Source organism: Salmo salar, chromosome 09 (genome assembly GCF_965601325.2).
Source record: "Salmo salar chromosome 09, fSalSal1, whole genome shotgun sequence".
Lineage (NCBI taxonomy): Eukaryota > Metazoa > Chordata > Actinopteri > Salmoniformes > Salmonidae > Salmo > Salmo salar.
This window is the reverse complement of record NC_138299.1, coordinates 131,456,015-131,479,597: the sequence shown is the minus strand read 5'-3', so window position 1 is coordinate 131,479,597 and position 23,583 is coordinate 131,456,015. Positions and strand designations below refer to the sequence as shown.

The 23,583-nt window shown below is 45.1% G+C and overlaps 1 protein-coding gene across 7 annotated transcripts in view; it reads left to right on the top strand.

The window, feature by feature from the left end:
- Positions 1–23,583, top strand: part of stard13b (StAR-related lipid transfer (START) domain containing 13b) — a 124,750-nt gene that overhangs the window by 60,423 nt on the left and 40,744 nt on the right. The window contains exon 1 of one of the 7 annotated variants that reach the window (XM_014214530.3): positions 15,989–16,367. The exons of the other annotated variants lie outside the window; for them this stretch is intronic. Coding sequence (XP_014070005.3) covers positions 16,151–16,367 — 217 coding nt within the window. The 5' untranslated portion in view covers positions 15,989–16,150. Of the gene's footprint in view, positions 1–15,988; positions 16,368–23,583 lie in introns of those variants that run through there. 7 annotated transcript variants of the gene reach the window in all.

The window sequence follows — 23,583 nt, the reverse complement described above, 5'->3', positions numbered from 1 at the left end:
ATGATTGATTTGGATTGAAAGCAAAACAATATCACAGTATATGTGAATAATGTTCTCACATGTAGCACCAAAGCAAGAGCCATTATTATCCCAATGTGAGTTTGTGCTAAGCAAGTAGTAGAAGATGTATGAAACGGTGGGTTAGAGACCAGACCCCCTACTGTCACTGCTGCTGAAGGCTATACTTAATGGTTAGAGGTGTTTCCTGGATTATTTTGCCTCATAATTCAAATGTGCAGAATATGCATCCCAAATAACATTCACTGTATATAGACTTTAAAAAAAAGTATTATTATGTTTTTCTCTATTGTGTTATTGACTGTGTGTTTGTTTATCCCATGTGTAACTCTGTGTTGTTGTTTGTGTCACACTGCTTTGCTTTACCTCGGTCCAGGTCGCAGTTGTAAATGAGAACTTGTTCTCAACTAACCTACCTGGTTAAATAAAGGTGAAATAAATAAATAAATAAATTCCCTTTATAGTGCACAACTTTTGACCAGGGCCCATAAGGCTCTGGTAAAAAGTAGTGTACTATACAGGGAATAGGATGCCATTTGGGACACATCCACTGAGAGTTATTTCCTTCTGGTAAATTTCTGCCAGAGATTTAAAATATAGCTGGAGTTGCTTGCTGGGAGAATGATATTGTATTTTCTAAAGAGCTGCTGTATCTGTGTGTGTAGGGAGCCCCGTACACCACTAGGGGGTGCCAGTCAAATTCTCCATACAGCAGGACAGTAGTCTAGCAGGTTATTAAATACTTTTAGAGGGATCTGTTCTCCATCTGTATTTCAGTGTTATAATGATGTTATAAGGTTATGTGATAGATGTTGACCTCAACTATCCCAGAAGATTGTAATTGAATCAGATTGGTGCCAGTTATGTCTTCTTATTGCAATAGTATGGGCCGGTTTCCTGGACACAGTCCTGGACTATATACCACTTTCAATTGTGATTTTCCATTGAGTTTGGTTTTTAGTCCAGGACTAGGCTTAATCTGTGTCCGGCAAACCGCCTCTATAAGCAAATTATATTGCAACACTATAGGGGATATACAGTGCCTTCGGAAAGTATTCAGACCCCTTGACTTTTTCCATATTTTGTTATGTTAAGCCTTATTCTAAAATTGATTAAATAAAAAAAATCATCAGCAATCTACACACAATAATGTGTGTAGATTGCCCATAATGACCAAGCGAAAACAGGTTTTTAGCATTTTTTGCAAATGTATAAAACATAAAAAACATAAATACCTTATTTACATAATTCAGACCCTTTGCTATGAGACTCAAAATTGAGCTCAGGTGCATCATGTTTCCATTGAGCATCCTTGAGATGTTTCTACAACTTGATTGGAGTACACCTGTGGTAAATTCAATTGATTGGACATGATTTAGAAAGGCACACACCTGCCTATATAAGGTCCCACAGTTGACAGTGCATGTCAGAGCAAAAACCAAGCCATGAGGTCAAAGGAATTGTCCATAGAGGTTAGAGACAGGATTGTGTTGAGGCACAGATCTGGGGAAGGGTACCAAAAAATGTCTGTAGCATTGAAGGTCCCCAAGAACACAGTGGCCTTCATCATTCTTAAATGGAAGAAGTTAGGAACCACCAATAATCTTCCTAGAGCTGGCCACCTGGCCAAACTGAGCACGGGCCTTGGTTAGGGAAGTGACCAAGAACCCGATGGTCACTCTGACAGAGCTCTAGAGTTCCTCTGAGGAGATGGGAGAACCTTCCAGAAGGACAACCACCTCTGCAGCACTCCACCAATCAGGCCTTTATGGTAGAGTGGTCTGACGGAAGCCACTCCTCAGTAAAAAAGCACATGACAGCACGCTTGGAGTTTGCCAAAAGGCACCTAAAGACTAAAGCCTCTCAGACTATGAGAAACAAGATACTCTGGTCTGATGAAACCAAGATTGAACTCTTTGGCCTGAATGCCAAGCGTCACGTCTGGAGGAAACCTGGCACCATCCCTACGGTGAAGCATGGTGGTGGCAGCATCATGTGGTGGGGATGTTTTTCAGTGGCAGGGACTGGGAGACTAGTCAGGATCGAGGGAAAGATGAACGGAGCAAAGTACAGAGATCTTTGATGAAAATCTGATCCAGAGCGCTCAGGACCTCAGACCGGGGCGAAGGTTCACAACAAGACAACAACCCTAACCACACAGCCAAGACAACGCAGGAGTGGCTTCGGGACAAGTCTCTGAATGTCCTTGAGTGGCCCAGCCAGAGCCTGGACTTGAACCCGATCAACATCTCTGGAGAGATCTGAAAATAGCTGTGCAGCGCCGCTGTCACGTGCTGACCCTAGTAAGATGTCATTTTCTATAGTAGAGTACGGCAGGGCGTGACAGGGGGTGTTTTGCGCTAATCTATGTTTTCTATTTCTATGTTTAGGTTCTAGTTTGTCTATTTCTATGTTGGGATTAATTGGGGTTGATCTCTAATTGGAGGCAGCTGATCCTCATTGCCTCTGATTAGAGATCATATTTAAGTAGGGGTTTTTCTCATTGTTGTTTGTGGGTTATTGTCTTTTGAGTAGTGTGTTGTCCTCTCTGCGTCACGGTTTGTTGTTTTTGTATTTTCAAGTATTTCAGTGTATTACATTCAGTTTCACTTTTAATAAATATGTGGAACTACGAACACGCTGCATTTTGGTCCGCTCCTTCGAGCTGTGACAGAATAACCCACCAATGAAGGAACAACCAGCGTGGAATGGAGCAGCAGGAGAAATGGACTTGGGAAGAAATCCTTGATGGGAAAGGACCCTGGAGTCAGGCTGGGGAGTATCGCCGACCGAAGGAGTAACTTGAGGCAGCGAAGGCATAGCGACGATACTACGAGGCGTTATATGCACCGAAAGGCAAGTGCGAGAGGCAGCCCCCCAATTTTTTTTTGGGGGTGGCACATGGGGAGGTTTGCTAAGTCAGGATGGAGACTTGAGCCAACTCCCCGTGCTTACCGTGGGGAGCGGGTGACGAGGCAAGCACTGAGCTATGCGGTGATGCGCACTGTATCGCCAGTGAGCATTCACAGGCTGGTGTGATCTGTGCCCGCGCCCTGCATTAGTCGAGCTAGGTTGAGCATCCAGCCAGAACGGGTTATGCCAGCTCTAAGCTCGAGATTTCCAGTGAGCCTCCACAGCCCAGTATATCCTGTGCCTGCCCCACGTACCCGGCCTCCAGTGCGCCTGTCCAGTCCGGGGTGTCCTGTTGCTGTTCCTGCTCCCCGCACTCGCCCCGAGGTGCGTGTGACTAGCCTGGCGCCTCCCATTCCAGTCCCACGTAGCAGACCTCCAGTGCGCATCCATAACCCGGTACAGCCAGTGCCTGCTGTGAGCACTCGGCCCTTAGTGCGTCTCCCCAGTCGGTGAGACCGATTCATGCTCCTCGCACTATTCCTCCAGTGCGCAGCCATAACCCGGTACAGCCAGTGCCTGCTGTGAGCACTCGGCCCTTAGTGCGTCTCCCCAGTCCGGTGAGACCGATTCCTGCTCCTCGCACTCTCCCTCCAGTGCGCCTCCATAGCCCGGAGACTCCAGCGACTCTCCTCAGCCCTGAGCTTCCAGCGACGCTCCTCAGCCCTGAGCCTCCAGCGACGCTCCTCAGCCTTGAGCCTCCAGCGACGCTCCTCAGCCCAGAGCCTTCAGTGGTGGTCTTTAACCGAGAGCGTTCAGCGGTGGTCTGCAACCCAGAGTCTTCAGCGGCGGTTGGCGGTCCGAAGCCTCCGGCGATGATCCATGGTCTGGTTCCTCCGGACATACAGAAGTGGGGGGATCAGCGGGTGGTGGGGATACTACGTCCGGAACCAGAGACATTAGTCACAGACATTAGTCACCCACCCTACCCTCCCTTTGTGTTTTGTGGTGGTTTTTTTTTTGTTTTTTTGTCTGTGTACATTCGGAGTCTGCACCTTTGGGGGGGGGGGGGGGGGGGGGGTACTGTCACGTCCTGACCCTAGTGTCGTGTCTTTGGCTATGCCGGATTAAGTGATATGACATGCTAACCTATAAAATTCTTTCTCTAATTAATATTACCTGATTAAGCTAATCATGTAAATGTAATTAACTAGAAAGTCGGGGCACCACGGAAGAACGTTTATAGAGCCGTTATCTTCTGAATAAACTCTTAAAATACTTAGTAATACTTTACATCGATAGCAGTCAATATTAACCCTTATCTTATTTTCAGTCTCATAATGAAAGTTGTAAATTCTTGGCTATCTTCATGAACCCTGGCTAAGAAGTTGAATCAGCAATACAAAATTGGGTTTAATTATTTATTTACTAAATACCTAAACTAATCACACAGAATTACAAGTGATGTCATACAGAAAACGTCCCGGTGGACGGAACAGATATGACGGCTGGTTACACAAAGGAAAGGGGGTTGGGCTTGAATGAAAGAGCGGGAAGACTTAGGAACAAACAAACAGCAGCTATGCTATCGTAAATACATTATCTTATGCATTCTAAATTACCGCCCATTTGGAAAAGGAAAATGCAATAAATATTTACTCTGAGCTGCGCTTCGGTAGGTTTGTCGTAGATGCTGGCCAGGTTGGCCAACAGATCTTCCTGTCCTCGGAAGAATGTCTCTGGTGGTAAATTGTATACGTGGTGGTATCTTCGTCTGGTTGTTAGACTGGATCCATCGTCCGTCCTTTCCTAGCCCACGTCTACAGCGGCCGCTGCTAACTCAATGGCTAGGAAGTATCACTTCTGTAGTGAATAAGCTCAAAGTTCATACCATTCGCCACCAAAGCTCACGCCGAGGTTGGCTTAGTTCTGTACTTGACATGTGTGTCCTTCTAACGTAGAGGTTGCAGACCTCACATACTGGAACAACGTGGTTATCTTTTTGTCAAAGGCTTATATAGTGGAGAGGGGGAAGGATGTGTTTCATCGTTTATAACCCCTGTCTCTTCACAGGGGTGGGCCACTGATCAAGCAGGGCACTTTCCTTATGAAAACCCAATTCTCTCATTTGGAAGCTAAAATTACATTTAATCTCCTAACAAACAATTTCAATATCAAACATTTCAATTGCATAACAATTCCATGTGACTCTGATAACTAGAGGGTGTATACTTTCCCAGGTACAGTTTATGTCGTCCTGTCATCAGTCATAATGTCTCAGATGACAACCGAACTGACATACATACTCATTACGTTCCCAAGCATATTTCCAACTGGTTTTATTACCAAAATATGATTCCTTTTCCCCATTTGTTTGATGTTCCCAGACTCTCTATATTTAACACAGGCTATTCAAGTCCTTCAGTAGGGTCAGAGAGGGGAAGGGAGAAAGGTATTTATGGGGGGGGGGGGGGGGGGGTCATAAACCTTACCCCCAGGCCAACGTCATGACACTAGTAAGATGTCATTTTCTATAGTAGAGTAGGGCAGGGCGTGACAGGGGGTGTTTTGGGCTAATCTATGTTTTCTATTTATATGTTTAGGTTCTAGTTTGTCTATTTCTATGTTGGGATTAATTGGGGTTGATCTCTAATTGGAGGCAGCTGATCCTCGTTGCCTCTGATTAGAGATCATATTTAAGTAGGGGTTTTTCTCATTGTTGTTTGTGGGTTATTGTCTTTTGAGTAGTGTGTTGTCCTCTTTGCATCACGGATTGTTGTTTTTGTATTTTCAAGTATTTCAGTGTATTGCATTCAGTTTCACTTTTAATAAATATGTGGAACTACGAACACGCTGCATTTTGGTCCGCTCCTTCGAACAGCCGTGACAGACGCTCCCCATCCAACCTGACAGAGCTTGAGAGGATTTGCAGAGAAGAATGGGATAAACTCCCCAAATACAGTTGTGCCACTCTTGTAGCGTCATACCCAAGAAGACTCAATGCTGAACTCGCTGCCAAAGGTGCTAGAACAAATTACTGAGTAAAGGGTGTGAATACTTTTGTAAATGTGATATTTCAGTTTTTTATTTGTGTGTAGATTGATGAGGAAAAAATAGAATTTAATCAATTTTAGAATAAGGCTGTAACGTAACAAAATGTGGAAAAAGTCAAAGGGTCTGAACACTTTCTGAATGCACTGCACAGTATGTGATCAACCTTCACAATATTGTCTTTGTCTTGTTTTAGCAACATGTTTGTCGAGTCTCTGTGTATTTAATGTTGTTCAAACCCTGTCAGTCCATCTCAGCTGTGGAGTACTGAAACACCTCTCGGATTTAACTGCCTTTAGAGTCCTGTGGCTGCATTGTTGCTTTGTTGTTGCTGCATTGTTTGAAAGGTTGACACATGAATCCAACATTCTATTCCATATTTGTATCCTGGTGATATGCCATGGTGCCATGTATCTGGCAGCCCATCCATTGGACCTACTACTAGCCTTGGCCTGCTGTCTGTTTAGAAGCACTCTAAACAATCAGGGCTGTTTATGGGCTGGGCTGGGCTGGATACAGCTGACTGTCTGGCCTGTGTGTGTGCATGCGTGGATTAGACTTGGCTGGCTGGTGTTCTTTTGCTTTTAACTGTCATAATGAGTCATCATTTTAACACATCTATTACATTTTTATGAGACCATTAAGTAACAGCACCTCTTTGGAAATGGTCTGGTCATAGAGATGCCTGTAGGTTGTGTTTTCACTGAGGAGTAATTCTGACATCTATTACAGAAACAATAGTTACATGTCCTATAATCCAGCTCCATGAGAAGACCTGGCTGACATTGAGGGATAGAGCCAATCTTCAGCTGGCACCTGCTCTAGAACATGTGCTTGGCGTGAATAAGAGACTCCCAGCCAAGACTGTCCTCAAAGTGAAAGCACCTGCTACAGTCATATTGGTCCTGAGCTTTCTCTCTTTGAAATGTCTTCAGTTCTTACAATCAAACAGGACATTCCTATTGCAGCCCAGCGTCATACCCAGTCTAACAGGTTGGTTATTTGGATCATGGGGTGGAATTCATCAGTCGTTCTGAAGCTACCACAGGACAGGAGCCAGACCAAAGCCAGAGTCATGCAGGACTACCAGCGTTTCTCTCTGAGTCACTCCCCACTTCAAACCAGACCAGAGCCTAAACATTTACCCAGTTGCCTCTGATCAGTCCTGGTTCCAGCCACCTAGTAATGCTATCTCCAACCCTGGTTCCAGCCACCTAGTAATACTATCTCCAACCCTGGTTCCAGCCACCTAGTAATACTATCTCCAACCCTGGGTCCAACCACCTAGTAATACTATCTCCAACCCTGGTTCCAGCCACCTAGTAATGCTATCTCCAACCCTGGTTCCAGCCACCTAGTAATGCTATCTCCAACCCTGGTTCCAGCCACCTGGTAATGCTATCTCAAACCCTGGTTCCAGCCACCTAGTAATGCTATCTCCAACCCTGGTTCCAGCCACCTAGTAATGCTATCTCCAACCCTGGTTCCAGCCGCCTAGTAATGCTATCTCCAACCCTGGTTCCAGCCGCCTAGTAATGTTATCTCCAACCCTGGTTCCAGCCACCTAGTAATACTATCTCCAACCCTGGTTCCAGCCACCTAGTAATACTACCTCCAACCCTGGGTCCAACCACCTAGTAATACTACCTCCAACCCTGGTTCCAACCACCTAGTAATACTACCTCCAACCCTGGTTCCAGCCACCTAGTAATACTATCTCCAACCCTGGTTCCAGACACCTAGTAATACTACCTCCAACCCTGGGTCCAACCACCTAGTAATATTATCTCCAACCCTGGTTCCAGCCACCTAGTAATACTACCTCCAACCCTGGGTCCAACCACCTAGTAATACTACCTCCAACCCTGGGTCCAGCCACCTAGTAATACTATCTCCAACCCTGGTTCCAGCCACCTAGTAATACTACCTCCAACCCTGGGTCCAACCACCTAGTAATACTACCTCCAACCCTGGGTCCAACCACCTAGTAATACTATCTCCAACCCTGGTTCCAGCCACCTAGTAATACTACCTCCAACCCTGGGTCCAACCACCTAGTAATACTACCTCCAACCCTGGTTCCAGCCACCTAGTAATGCTATCTCCAACCCTGGTTCCATCCCTACTACCCCGTTGGGATAAATAATACAAATGTATTATGGGCTATTTTCAGGGCAGACATGACATGTTTGGGCAGGTTTGATAAGGGTTACAGCTGTTGTAGCAGCCAACACACGGATCACACCACATAGAGGACCACATGTAAAACCCGACACAGAGCACCTAGCACCACAGAGCACCTAGCACCACAGAGCACCTAGCACCACAGAGCACCTAGCACCACATAGCACCTAACACCACATAGCATCTAGCACCACAGAACACCTAGCACCACATAGCACCTAGCACCACATAGCACCTAGCACCACATAGTACCTAGCACCACAGAGCACGTAGAACCAAAGAGCACCTAGCACCATGTAGTACCTAGCACCACAGAGCACCTAGCACCACATAGCACCTAGCACCACATAGTACGTAGCACCACAGAGCACGTAGAACCACAGAGCACCTAGCACCATGTAGTACCTAGCACCACAGAGCACCTAGCACCACATAGTACCTAGCACCACAGAGCATGTATAACCACAGACCACCTAGCATCACAGACCACCTAGCATCACAGACCACCTAGCATCACATAGCTCAGACTACAGGAATGCTCAAAGCAGTGCAGCCACCCAACACACCAGAGACAGGCACCATAGACAGGGACCTCCACCCCCTCACTTCCATGAACTAACAACCTTTGTGTGTGTGTGTGTGCGTTTGCGTGTGTGTGTGTGTGTGTGTGTGTGTGTGTGTGTGTGTGTGTGTGTGTGTGTGTGTGTGTGTGTGGTGTGTGTGTGTATGTGTGTGGGGTGGGGGGGTAGCTAGTCAACACATGAAATCATTTGCACATTGTCACAGCACCACCTGAACAAACCTGAACAAACAGTTTATCCACAGTACCACAGTATAACAGCTCCTGGTGTGTGTGTGTGTGTGTGTGTGTGTGTGTGTGTGTGTGTGTGTGTGTGTGTGTGTGTGTGTGTGTGTGTGTGTGTGTGTGTGTGTGTGTGTGTGTGTGTGTGTGTGTATGTGTGGGGTGGGGGGGTAGCTAGTCAAAGCCAGAGGTAGTGCATGAAAGCATATAGAGGGTTGTGGGGCCCTGAAGTGAAGGGAGCTGTGGGTGAATGGTAGTCTTTGTTGCCCAGGGAGGGTCCTGCCAGCCAGAGGGACAGGGGCTGTTTGACTGCATCCCAAATGGCACCACCCTATTTCCTATATAGTGCACTACTTTTGACCAGAGCACTATAGGGAATAGGGTGCTATTTGGGCAGGGTTGGGGAGTAACGGATTACATTTACATTTACATTTAAGTCATTTAGCAGACGCTCTTATCCAGAGCGACTTACAAATTGGTGCATTCACCTTATGATATCCAGTGGAACAACCACTTTACAATAGTGCATCTAAATCTTTTAAGGGGGGGGGGGGGGGGGGGGGGGGTTAGAAGGATTACTTTATCCTATCCTAGGTATTCCTTAAAGAGGTGGGGTTTCAGGTGTCTACGGAAGGTGGTGATTGACTCCGCTGTCCTGGCGTCGTGAGGGAGCTTGTTCCACCATTGGGGTGCCAGAGCAGCGAACAGTTTTGACTGGGCTGAGCGGGAACTGTGCTTCCTCAGAGGTAGGGGGGCCAGCAGGCCAGAGGTGGATGAACGCAGTGCCCTTGTTTGGGTGTAGGGCCTGATCAGAGCCTGAAGGTATGGAGGTGCCGTTCCCTTCACAGCTCCGTAGGCAATCACCATGGTCTTGTAGCGGATGCGAGCTTCAACTGGAAGCCATTGGAGACAGCGGAGGAGCGGGGTGATGTGAGAGAACTTGGGAAGGTTGAACACCAGACAGGCTGCGGCGTTCTGGATGAGTTGTAGGGGTTTAATGGCACAGGCAGGGAGCCCAGCCAACAGCGAGTTGCAGTAATCCAGACGGGAGATGACAAGTGCCTGGATTAGGACCTGCGCCGCTTCCTGTGTGAGGCAGGGTCGTACTCTGCGAATGTTGTAGAGCATGAACCTACAGGATCAGGTCACCGCCTTGATGTTAGTGGAGAACGACAGGGTGTTGTCCAGGATCACGCCAAGGTTCTTAGCACTCTGGGAGGAGGACACAAGGGAGTTGTCAACCGTGATGGCGAGATCATGGAACGGGCAGTCCTTCCCCGGGAGGAAGGGCAGCTCCGTCTTGCCGAGGTTTAGCTTGAGCTGGTGATCCGTCATCCACACTGATATGTCTGACAGACATGCAGAGATGCGATTCGCCGCCTGGTTATCAGAAGGGGGAAAGGAGAAGATTAATTGTGTGTCGTCTGCATAGCAATGATAGGAGAGACCATGTGAGGATATGACAGAGCCAAGTGACTTGGTGTATAGCGAGAATAGGAGAGGGCCTAGAACAGAGCCCTGGGGGACACCAGTGGTGAGAGCGCATGGTGCGGAGACAGATTCTCGCCACGCCACCTGGTAGGAGCGACCTGTCAGGTAGGACGCAATCCAAACGTGGGCCGCGCCGGAGATGCCCAACTCGGAGAGGGTGGAGAGGAGGATCTGATGGTTCACAGTATCAAAGGCAGCAGATAGGTCTAGAAGGATGAGAGCAGAGGAGAGAGAGTTAGCTTTAGCAGTGCGGAGAGCCTCCGTGACACAGAGAAGAGCAGTCTCAGTTGAATGCCCAGTCTTGAAACCTGATTGATTAGGATCAAGAAGGTCATTCTGAGAGAGATAGCAGGAGAGCTGGCCAAGGACGGCACGTTCAAGAGTTTTGGAGAGAAAAGAAAGAAGGGATACTGGTCTGTAGTTGTTGACATCGGAGGGATCGAGTGTAGGTTTTTTCAGAAGGGGTGCAACTCTTGCTCTCTTGAAGATGGAAGGGACGTAGCCAGCGGTCAAGGATGAGTTGATGAGCGAGGTGAGGTAGGGGAGAAGGTCTCCGGAAATGGTCTGGAGAAGAGAGGAGGGGATAGGGTCAAGTGGGCAGGTTGTTGGGCGGCCGGCCGTCACAAGACGCGAGATTTCATCTGGAGAGAGAGGGGAGAAAGAGGTCAAAGCACAGGGTAGGGCAGTGTGAGCAGGACCAGCGGTGTCGTTTGACTTAGCAAACGAGGATCGGATATCGTCAACCTTCTTTTCAAAATGGTTGACGAAGTCATCCGCAGAGAGGGAGGAGGGGGGGGAGGGGGAGGAGGATTCAGGAGGGAGGAGAAGGTAGCAAAGAGCTTCCTAGGGTTAGAGGCAGATGCTTGGAATTTAGAGTGGTAGAAAGTGGCTTTAGCAGCAGAGACAGAAGAGGAGAATGTAGAGAGGAGGGAGTGAAAGGATGCCAGGTCCGCAGGGAGGCGAGTTTTCCTCCATTTCCGCTCGGCTGCCCGGAGCCCTGTTCTGTGAGCTCGTAGTGAGTGGCCTTCCCTGTAGCTCAGTTGGTAGAGCATGGTGTTTGCAACGCCAGGGTTGTGGGTTCGATTCCCACGGGGGGCCAGCACAGGAAAAAAAATGCATGAAATGTATGCATTCACTACTGTAAGTCGCTCTGGATAAGAGCGTCTGCTAAATGACTAAAATGTAAATGTAAAAATGTCGAGCCACGGAGCAGGAGGGGAGGACCGAGCCGGCCTGGAGGATAGGGGACAGAGAAAATCAAAGGATGCAGAAAGGGAGGAGAGGAGGGTTGAGGAGGCAGAATCAGGAGATAGGTTGGAGAAGGTTTGAGCAGAGGGAAGAGATGATAGGATGGAAGAGGAGAGAGTAGCGGGAGAGAGAGAGCGAAGGTTGGGACGGCGCAATACCATCCGAGTAGGGGCAGAGTGAGAAGTGTTGGATGAGAGCAAGAGGGAAAAGGATACAAGGTAGTGGTCGGAGATTTGGAGGGGAGTTGCAATGAGATTAGTGGAAGAACAGCATCTAGTAAAGATGAGGTCAAGCGTATTGCCTGCCTTGTGAGTAGGGGGGGAGGGTGAGGTCAAAAGAGGAGAGGAGTGGAAAGAAGGAGGCAGAGAGGAATGAGTCAAAGGTAGACGTGGGGAGGTTAAAGTCACCCAGAACTGTGAGAGGTGAGCCATCTTCAGGAAAGGAACTTATCAAGGCGTCAAGTTCATTGATGAACTCTCCAAGGGAACCTGGAGGGCGATAAATGATAAGGATGTTAAGCTTGAAAGGGCTGGTAACTGTGACAGCATGGAATTCAAATGAGGAGATGGACAGATGGGTCAGGGGAGAAAGAGAGAATGTCCACTTGGGAGAGATGAGGATTCCAGTGCCACCACCCCGCTGGCTCGATGCTCTAGGGGTATGCGAGAACACGTGGGCAGACGAAGAGACAGCAGTAGGAGTAGCAGTGTTATCTGTGGTAATCCATGTTTCCGTCAGCGCCAGGAAGTCTAGGGACTGGAGGGTAGCATAGGCTGAGATGAACTCAGCCTTGTTGGCTGCAGACCGGCAGTTCCAGAGGCTGCCGGAGACCTGGAACTCCACGTGGGTCGTGCGCGCTGGGACCACCAGGTTAGAGTGGCAGCGGCCACGCGGTGTGAAACGTTTGTATGGCCTGTGCAGAGGGGAGAGAACAGGGATAGACAGACACATAGTTGACAAGCTACAGAAGTGTTGTTTCTTGTATTATTGTCTCTTGTGTCTTTAGAGAACTGTTTCACTTTGATATCCTTTTTCTTCTGTCCTGATTTTCTCTTTCTTTTCTTCTGTTAACTAGATATTCTTTGTTGTTCTTCGTTAGCTAGCTAGCTTCATTCAGGATTACATGTAATCTGTTACATGTAAGGGATTACAAAAACGGTAACTGTAATCCGATACACTCCCAGCAAAAGTATTGTAATCCGATTACAGATAACCTTTGAAAAACTAGATGATTACTTCAAGGATTAATTTAAATTCAGAAAAAAACTTTGACACTGTTTTCTCAATGACATTGAAAAAAGCATTGAAAAAAGGCGGAACTTTAAGTTTGTTCCACCTGAGCGAGTCTGACCACAAGTCAGACCACTATGACGACACACCAAATGGGTTTGATGGATACCGGGAAATGAGCAAGAATAGGCTTTTGTAGGCTACAGTCCAAGCTATGTCTTCCAATGGTGCGACTGCTGTCGGCAGATTATCCAACTTGAATAAACACCTGGAGGTAAGGATGACAGCAGTGGTGTAGTCTACAGCGATACGGATATCACTTATTATTGATATATACATAGCGCATTGATGTGAATCACACTGCTGTTCTCTCATTTAGCTATTTGCGCCTTACGGATTGTGGTTGTTGTGGATGGCTGTTCACAAATCTGAATGTGTATTTGAACCCAATAATGGTTGAATTCAAATCAGTTTAAGCTGCCTATCAATCATTGTTTTTGAAACCAGTGGACAGCCAGTGAAAAATGCGCTCTTACAACAGCTGCATAGTGTGGATCCCAGCCTATGGAATAAAAGTGGGGCTTTTATTGCTCAATCTAATTAATGCCGATAAAAACAATTAAATTCATAGGCTTTTTAAAATGATAAACTTGAATTGGCTAACACAACGTGCCATTGGAACACAGGAGTGATGGTTGCTGATAATGGGCATCTGTACGCCTATGTAAATATTTCATAAAAAATCTGCAGTTTCCAGTCATTTACAACATTAACAATGTCTACACTGTATTTCTGATCAATTTGATGTTATTTTAATGGACAAAAATATTTGCTTTTCTTTCAAAAACAAGGACATTTCTAAGTGACCTCAAACTTTTGAACGGTAGTGTAATCTAAAAGTAATTGAATGTAATCAGATTACGTTACTGAGTTTGGGTAATCCAAAAGTTACGTTACTGATGACAATTTTGGACAGGCAACTTGTAACTGTAACCTACCCAACCCTGCATTTGGGAGGCAACCTTTGACTGTTTAGCTTGGTGGTGGGCCCTCTAGCAGCGCCAGTCCCATGTGGAGCCCTGTGGTGGTGGGCACAGGCAGGCTGTATGTTGAGAGGGGTGACAGCACCAGAGTGGCCCACTGAGACTGGGAGTGGGTGGGTCTGCTCTGTTTGCAAGGATGTGGACTCTGTTTTAAATGTGAATGATGACTTCTGTTGTTCCATCCTGTTCCAAACTCAACAACACTACTGGAAGGTTATCAAGTTTCAAGATCTACTTTTATTACTATTTAGTTTAAACTTCACTATTGCCAACTGTATCTTATCATCATATCTCAATCTCAAATTCTAGCGGCTGTAATGTTGTGGCAGTAGCATGGCTGTTTTAATGAACCGGAAAGCTTATTGGGGTCTGTTTTAACCAGTTGTGTAGTGTTGAGATTCATTATAATCCCGGTGTTTAGGCTCAATGGTTTCTTCTTCACAAGGTGCCACAGGCTTCCTGTCCTGTTGAACCCCACTGGGAATGGAGACGGGCTGGGAGTGGTGTTAGAGAAGGGGTGTGGGCGGGGGCCTGGGGGGTGGAGAGGGGGTTGTTGGGGAATGGTGAGTTTGGGGAGGAGAGATTAGCATTCTCCCTCTCGTTCATCGCTCTCCTTCTTTTCACTCTCTTCATTCTTTCAATTCAATTCAAGGGGCTTTATTGGCATGGGAAACATATGTTAACATTGCCAAAGCAAGTGAGGTAGATAATATACAAAAGTGAAAACATTCCACTCACAGAAGTTCCAAAAGAATAAAGACATTACAAATGTCATATTATACATCGGTACAGTGTTGTAACGATGTACAAATGGTTAAAGTACAAAAGGGAAAATAAATAACCATAAATATGGGTTGTATTTACAATGGTGTTTGTTCTTCACTGGTTGCCCTTTTCTTGTGGCAACAGGTCACACATCTTGCTGCTGTGATGGCACACTGTGGTGTTTCACCCAGTAGATATGGGAGTTTATCAAAATCGGGTTTGTTTTCGAATTCTTTGTGGATCTGTGTAATCTGAGGGAAATATGTGTCTAATATGGTCATACATTGGGCAGGAGGTTAGGAAGTGCAGCTCAGTTTCCACCTCATTTTGTGGGCAGTGTGCACATAGCCTGTCTTCTCTTGAGAGCTAGGTCTGCCTACAGCAGCCTTTCTCAATAGCAAGGCTATGCTCATAGAGTCTGTACATAGTCAAAGCTTTCTTTAGATTTGGGTCAGTCACAGTGGTCAGGTATTCTGCTACTGTGTACTCTCTGTTAAGGCTCAAATAGCATTCTAGTGTGCTGTTTTTTTGTTAATTCTTTCCAGTGTATCAAGTAATTATCTTTTTGTTTTCTCATGATTTGGTTAGGTCTAATTGTGTTGCTGTCCTGGGGCTCTGTGGGGTGTGTTTGTGAACAGAGCCCCAGGACCGGCTTGCTTAGGGGACTCTTCTCCAGGTTCATCTCTCTGTAGGTGATGGCTTTGTTATGGAAGTTTGGGAATCGCTTCCTTTTAGGTGGTTGTAGAATTTAACGACTATTTTTTGGATTATGATAATTAGTGGGTATTGGCCTAATTCTGCTCTGCATGCATTATTTGGTGTTCTTGATTTTCTTTATTTGGAGTCCATTTGTCAGCGTGGTAGAGGGACTCCCATCTCCTGAGTAAACTTGTAGGTCGTCATTGTAAATAACAATTTGTTTTTAACTGACTTGCCTAGTTAAATAAAGGTTAAATGTAAAAAACAAATTTACTTGGCACTTGTGTGCAGATCCACACTCCACAGCGGAGGATTGTTTTGGGCAGGACGGGTCCTAACAATACTGTTTTTCTAAGCCCTCCCATGTCCTCCTCCCTCAGTCAGTTTACAGGCTTTCTTCTGGTATTTATATTTCCCTCCAGACCAGCGTTCAGGCTTTCAGTCGGTTCCTCTCCCTCTCTCACACAGACAGACACTGGATAGAGCTCAGCAAGGTGGGCAGTACTCCAAGTACTGATCTGCCACTGGCTGCTGTCTGATCACCTGACCTAGAGAGGTGTAGTGTTGTGCTGGCACTCCTCCTCCCTCCCCTCCTCTAGCCTCTCAGCTCTCCTTCTGAGCCCCAGCCTTTCAGATCACACCGGGCTGCTAGCGCCTGGATGTGAAGCCTTCTGCTGCTGGATCCTGTCTGAGGGAGTGTGTTTATTGGTCAGGGGCCAGTGTAGTGTGTGTGTGTCAGTCTAGCAGTGCCAGTGCTGTAGTAGTAGTCATGTACAGGGATCTGTCTGACAGTCACTCTGAGTCCCAGGGACCAGGCAGTGAGTGTCTGGGCAGCAGTATGAGTCAGGACAGCCAGGATTGTCTGGGCAGTATGACCCAAGAGAGCCAGGATATCTACCTAAGGATGGACCACCACCGTCGTCGCTCCGGATACCGCCTGGGACGCATAATTGCCCGGCAACAGCTGCTCCGGAGGATAGCTGGAGGTAGGAGGAGGAATGGTAGCTCTAGTCCAGGGTGTTATGTGTGGCTTGCTGGCACAGCCTTAAGCGGCAGCAAGCCTCACATAGTGCCCTGGACTAGAGCTAGTGGAGTGGATACTGTAGTAGGAGTGGTGGTGGAAACTCACTCTAAGAATGATAACTTCTGGACACACAGTATTATGATGGTGGATGTTGACCACATGAAGGCTGGTGAAGATTGACATTGTGAATGACAGTCAGAAAGTTCCTAGTTCCTGTATGAAAAGAGCCATAGTCTGTCATGGTTATCTAAACAGCCTATAGCTTGATCCAGCAGCAGCCCTGCCCTGCTAGTGTGTGTGAGGACATGAGCTCTAGCTAATGTCTGTCAGTCTGTCTGTGTGTAAGGACATGGCAAGGTGCTGGACTCAGTCAGGGAGTAACTCTGGTGTTGCTTAACTTACTAACACATTTAGCAAGCTGTGTAAAGGGTGACTAATATTGTTGTTCTAGGCTGGCACACCACAGTGTTCCTACATTCCAGAAGGTTGATTTTGTGGACTATTCCCTAGGTATGTAACATACCTGGGCTGTGTCATTCGCTGAATTATTGTTTTGATCCTAAATACGATATGCAAGTCAAGACAGCTCAGAACACCACAGTAGGCGCAGTGTGTTGGGAGCATGACAAGCTATCAGCCCCACCTGAACCTTGATACAGTAGGTGACTTACAGTGCCTTCAGAAAGTATTCACACTCCTTGACTTTTTCCACATTTTGTTGTGTTACAGCCTGAATGTATTAAATGTAGATTTTGTGTTACTGGCCTACACACAATACTCCATAATGTCAAATTGGAATTAGAAATGTTTACAAAATAATTAAAAATTAAAAGCTTAAATGTCTTGAGTCAATAAGTTTTCAACCCCTTTGTTAAAGCAAACCTAAATAAGTTTAGGAGTAAAAATATGCTTAACAAGTCACATAATAAATTGCATGCAATAATAGTGTCTAACATGATTTTTGAATTACTCATCTCTGTACCCCACATATACCCCACTCTGTAAGGTCCCTCAGTCGAGCAATACATTTCAAACACAAGATTCAACCACAAAGACCAGGGAGGTTTTCCAATGCCTTGCAAAAAAGCAGACATTGAATATTATCTCTTTGAGCATGGTGAAGTTATTAATTACACTTTGGATGGTGTATCAATACACCCAGTCACTACAAGAGAGGAAGGAAACCGCTCTAGGATTCCACCATGAGGCCAATGGTGACTTTAAAACAATGACAAAGTTTAATGGCTGCGATAAGAGAAAACAGAGGATGGATCAACAACATTGTAGTTACTCCACAATACTAACTTAATTGACAGAGTGAAAAGAAGGAAGCCTGTATAGATTACAAATATTCCAAAACATTCATCCTGTTTGCAATAAGGCACTGAAGTAAAACTGCAAAAAATGTGGCAAAGAAATTAACTTTAAGTCCTGAATAGAAAGCATTATGTTTAGGGCAAATCCAACAAACACATCACTGAGTACCACTCCTGAAATGTTTAAGTATGTTGGGGGCTGCATCGTATTATGGGTATGCTTGTCATTGGCAACGACTGAGGAGTTTATTACAATAAGAAACAGAGTAGAGCTAAGCAAAGGCAAAATACTAGAGGTAAACCTGGTTCAGGGTTCTTTCCAACAGACACTGAGAGAGTCACCTTTCAGCAGGAGCACAAGTCCAAATATACACTGGAGTTGCTTACCAAGATGACATTGAATGTTCCTGAGTGGCCTAGTTACAGGTTTGACTTAAATCGGCCAAGGCAGCAGCTACTCTTCTTGTGGTCCAAACACATTAAGGCACTTACATTACATATAAAACAAAATATAAAACAGTACATCATATAACATTATTACACAACTACATACCTACAATACAAAATGTATAATACCACCATACAATAATATTACAATGTACGTGTGTGTGTAGAGTGTGTGTGCTAGCGCTTGTGTGCCAATGCGTGTGTCTGTACCTTTGTGTGTGTCTCTTCCGGGTCCCCTCTTGCTTGATAATGTATGTGAAATCAACAGAGAGGTATATTTTCTGGGTGATTTAATTATTGACTGGCTTTCATCAAGCTCAGGAAAAAACTTCAAACTAACCAGTGCTTGCAACCTGGTTCAGGTTATCAATCAACCTACCAGAATAGTTACTGTCATAAATGTTGATGCTGTGTTGAATGGACCAAACTGCAGGCGGAATGTGGATACTCATCTTTTAATGTAAAGAACAATAAATTAAAGCAAAGTATACACAGGAAAACAATAACCACAGCACTCACGACAGGCTTACTACAAACAAAAGACTAGCAGTGTTAGCACAACCACCCACAAACCCAAGTGCCAAACATACTCCTAAATATATGACTCCCAATCAGGAACAACGATCCCCAGCTGTTCCTGATCAGGAGTCACAAGACTAACACAGAAACAGACATACTAGACAACACATACAGACTTCTTCTGCCACGTCCTGACCAAAATACTACACCACTACTCCCTCTGCCGGTCAGGACGTGACAGTTACAAACAGCACATGAATGAAATCATGAACATGTATTGATCACATCTTTATTAATGCTGCATAAATTTGCTTTAAAACAGTATTCAAATCCATAGGATGTAGTGATCCCAATATAGTAACCATATCTAGGAAAACCAAAGTTCCAAAGGCTGGGCCTAATATAGTGTATAAGAGGTCATACAATAAGTTTTGTAGTGATTCTTATGTTGATGTTGTAAAGCATATTTGCTGGTCTGTGGTGTATAATGAGCGGCAACCAGATGCTGCACTTGACACATTTATGAGATTGCTTAACCCAGTTACTAATAAGCATGTACCCATTAAGAAATTGACTGTAAAAACTGTTAAATCCCCTTGGATTGATGAGGAATTGGACAGTTTTATGCATGAGTGGGATTTCGGCAAAAGGTAATGCAAATTGAGAAATCATGTGACTAAACAAAAGAAAAATAAACTATACTATGAAACAAATGAATGATATAAAGAATGATAGTAAAATGCTGTGTGTCACGTTGGTATAAAGGGTCGGGAGACAGGCGCAGGAAAGCGCAATAGTTTTTTTTATTTCTTTCCCCAAATTACAGCGTGCCATGTAAACGCACAGGGACGAAGACCAAACAAACACGTATACAAAACACAGGGTTGAGACCCAAACAAAAAAGCAAGGAGTACCTAGAATAAATACACAAGCGCACACAATGATTATCACACGGGACGAGACCCGTAATCATCTACGCAATAAAAATGGCACGAAAGCCAAAACACAGCACAGGTACTCACACGACCAACGGACATTGGAACAATAATCGACAGCTCAATGGTGAACCAAAGAGCACACTTATACAATTACTAATCATTGGAAAATGGGCACCAGGTGTGCGTAATCAACAGTTCCGGAGGGATCCGTGACAGTACCCCCCCAACGATCACAGGAACGCTGTGCGGGTCGATCAGGACCCACTGCAGCGACGTCGGACGGACCAGTTGCAGTGGCGTCGGACCGACCGGTTGTGGCGGCGTCGGACGGGCCAGTTGTGGCGACGTCGGATGGCCCAGTTGCAGCTGCTGAAGTTGCGTTGGCGCCGGACGGACCATTCCCAGTGTCTCCCTTAATTGTCGATTATTCTGTCACGCTGGTATAAAGGATTTGGAGACAGGCGCAGGAACATATCATCTGGGTTTTTAATACACCCAAAACAAACACGTATACAAAACACTGGGATATACCCAAACAAAAGAGCGAGCGTAAACCTCGTAGAACGACACGGGACGAGACCCGTAATACACAATGCACAAAACACGCAGCGCAGGCTGAGACAATGCATAGGCACTCACAAGACCAACGGACATGGGAACAATAATCGACAGCCCAATAGGGAAACAAAGGGCACATTTATACAAACACAATCAGTGAGGAATTGGAACCAGGTGTGCATAATGACACAGTTCAGTACACCCTAGAAGGCCGGTGACGTTGACCTCCGGAACTGGTGAACAGAATGAGCAGCAGTACCGGGGGGATCCGTGACACTGTGGAGCAGCTTAAATTTAGTTTTGGGTAAAAAGGCAAACTCAACTCCATCATTCATTGAATCAGATGGCTCATAAATATTTTCATTGGAAAGATTTACTGGCTCAATTAGCCGACCAATCAGCCTGTTACCAACCCATAGTAAACTTTTGGAAAAAAATGGTGTTTGACCAGATACAGTGCTATTTACTGTAAACAAATTGACAACAGACTTTCAGCACGCTTATAGTGAAGGTCATTCAACAAGCACAGCACTGAGAGAAATTGATGATAAAAAGATTGTGGGGGCTGTTTTGTTAGACTTCCATGCGGCTTTTGACATTATGAATCATAGTTTGCTGCTGGAAAAACGTATGTGCTATGGCTATAATGTGGATAAAGAGTTACTTGTCTAACAGAACACAGAATGTGTTCTTTAATGGAAGCCTCTCAAACATAATCCAGGTAGAATCAGGAATTCCCCAGGGAAGCTGTTTAGGCCCCTTGCTTTTTTAAATCTTTACTAACTACATGCCACTGGCTTTGGGTAAGGCCGGTGTGTCTATGCATGCGGATGACTCAACACTCTACACGTCAGCTACTACAGTGACTGAAATGACTGCAATACTTAACCTCTCTGGGGTAGGTGGGACGCTTGCGTCCCACCTACTCAACAGCCAGTGTAATCCCGTGGCGCGATATTCAAATACCTTAGAAATGCTATTACTTAAATTTCTCAAACATATGACTATTTTACACCATTTTAAAGACAAGACTCTCGTTAATCTAACCACACTGTCCGATTTCAAAAAGGCTTTACAACGAAAGCAAAACATTAGATTATGTCAGCAGAGTACCCAGCCAGAAATAATCAGACACCCATTTTTCAAGCTAGCATATAATGTCACATAAACCCAAACCACAGCTAAATGCAGCACTAACCTTTGATGATCTTCATCAGATGACACCCCTAGGACATTATGTTATACAATACATGCATGTTTTGTTCAATCAAGTTCATATTTATATCAAAAACCAGCTTTTTACATTAGCATGTGACTAGCATGTGACTAGCATTCCCACCGAACACTTCCAGTGAATTTACTAAATTACTCACGATAAACGTTCACAAAAAACATAACAATTATTTAAAGAATTATAGATACAGAACTCCTCTATGCACTCGCTATGTCCGATTTTAAAATAGCTTTTCGGTGAAAGCACATTTTGCAATATTCTCAGGAGATAGCCCGGCATCACAGGGCTAGCTATTTAGACACCCAGCAAGTTTAGCACTCACCAAAGTCAGATTTACTATAAGAAAAATGTTATTACCTTTGCTGTTCTTCGTCAGAATGCACTCCCAGGACTTATACTTCAATAACAAATGTTGGTTTGGTCCCAAATAATCCATAGTTATATCCAAATAGCGGCGTTTTGTTCGTGCGTTCAAGACACTATCCGAATGGTAAAGAAGGGTGACGAGCACGACACATTTCGTGACAATTTGTTTTCTAAATATTCCATTACCGTACTTCGAAGCATGTCAACCGCTGTTTAAAATCAATTTTTATGCAATTTTTCTCGTAAAAAAGCGATAATATTCCGACCGGGAGTGGTGGTTTTCGTTCAAAGAGAGGGAAAAAAAAGACATCTCGTGCCCTCGTGCACGAGCCCCAGTCTGATAGTCCTCTGACAGGCCACTATCCAAACGCGCTAATGTGTTTCAGCCAGGGGCTGCCTCAATATCATTCACCTTTTTCCCGGGTTCTGAGAGCCTATGGGAGCCGTAGGAAGTGTCACGTTACAGCAAAGATCCTCAGTCTTCAATAAAAGATGAGCCAAGATGAACAAGAACTTGTCAGACAGGCCACTTCCTGAAGGAATCTTCTCAGGTTTTTGCCTGCCATATGAGTTCTGTTATACTCACAGACACCATTCAAACAGTTTTAGAAACTTTAGGGTGTTTTCTATCCAAAGCCAATAATTATATGCATATTCTAGTTACTGGGCAGGAGTAGTAACCAGATTAAATCGGGTACGTTTTTTATCCGGCCGTGTAAATACTGCCCCCTATCCCCAACAGGTTAACAAAGAGCTGCAGTTAGTTTCGGAATGGGTAGCAAGGAATAAGTTAGTCCTAAATATTTCCCTAACTAAAAGCATTGTATTTGGGACAAATCATACACTAAACCCTAAACCTTGACTACATCTCGTAATGAATAATGTGGAAATTGAGCAAGTTGAGGTGATTAAACTGCTTGGAGTAAACCTGGATTGTAAACTGTCATGATCAAAACATATTGATACAGCAGTAGCTAAGATGGGGAGAAGTCTGTCCATATTAAAGCACTGCTCTGCCTTCTTAACAACACTATCAAAAGCCAAGTCCTACATGCCATGGTTTTGTCCCACCAAGACTACAGTTCAGTAGTGTGGTCACGTGCCACAAAGAGAGACTTGGGAAAATTGCAGTTGGCTCAGAACAGGGCAGCATGGCTGACCCTGAAAAGTACACGGAGAGCTAGCATTAACAACATTCATGGCAATCTCTCAAGGCTCAAAGTGGAAGAGAGATTGACTTCATCATTACTTGTTTTTGTAAGAAGTATTGACAAGCTGAATGTACCGAGCTGTCTGTTTAAAATACTAGCCCCCAGCTCGGACACCCATGCATACCCCACAAGACATACCACCAGAGGTCTCTTCACAATCCCCAAGTCCAGAACAGACTATGGGAAGCGCACAGTACAACATAGAGACATGACTACATGGAACTCTATTCCACATCAGGTAACTGATGCAAGCAGTAGAATCAGATTTAAAAAGCAGATAAAAATACACCTTATGAAACAGTGGGGACTGTGAAGCAACATAAACATAGGCACAGACACATGCATGCACACATATGATAACATACACAGTATACACACACGTATACATGGATTTTGCATTATAGATATGTGGTAGTGGAGTATGGGCCTGAGGGCACACACTTAGTGTGTTGTGAATTCTGTAATGAATGTGTTGCAATGTTTTAAAAATTGCATAACTGCCTTGGCAGCAGCTAATGGGGATCATAATAAATACAAATACAAACTATGTTGGTTATAGACCATATAAATGTGGTTTTTCATATAACCT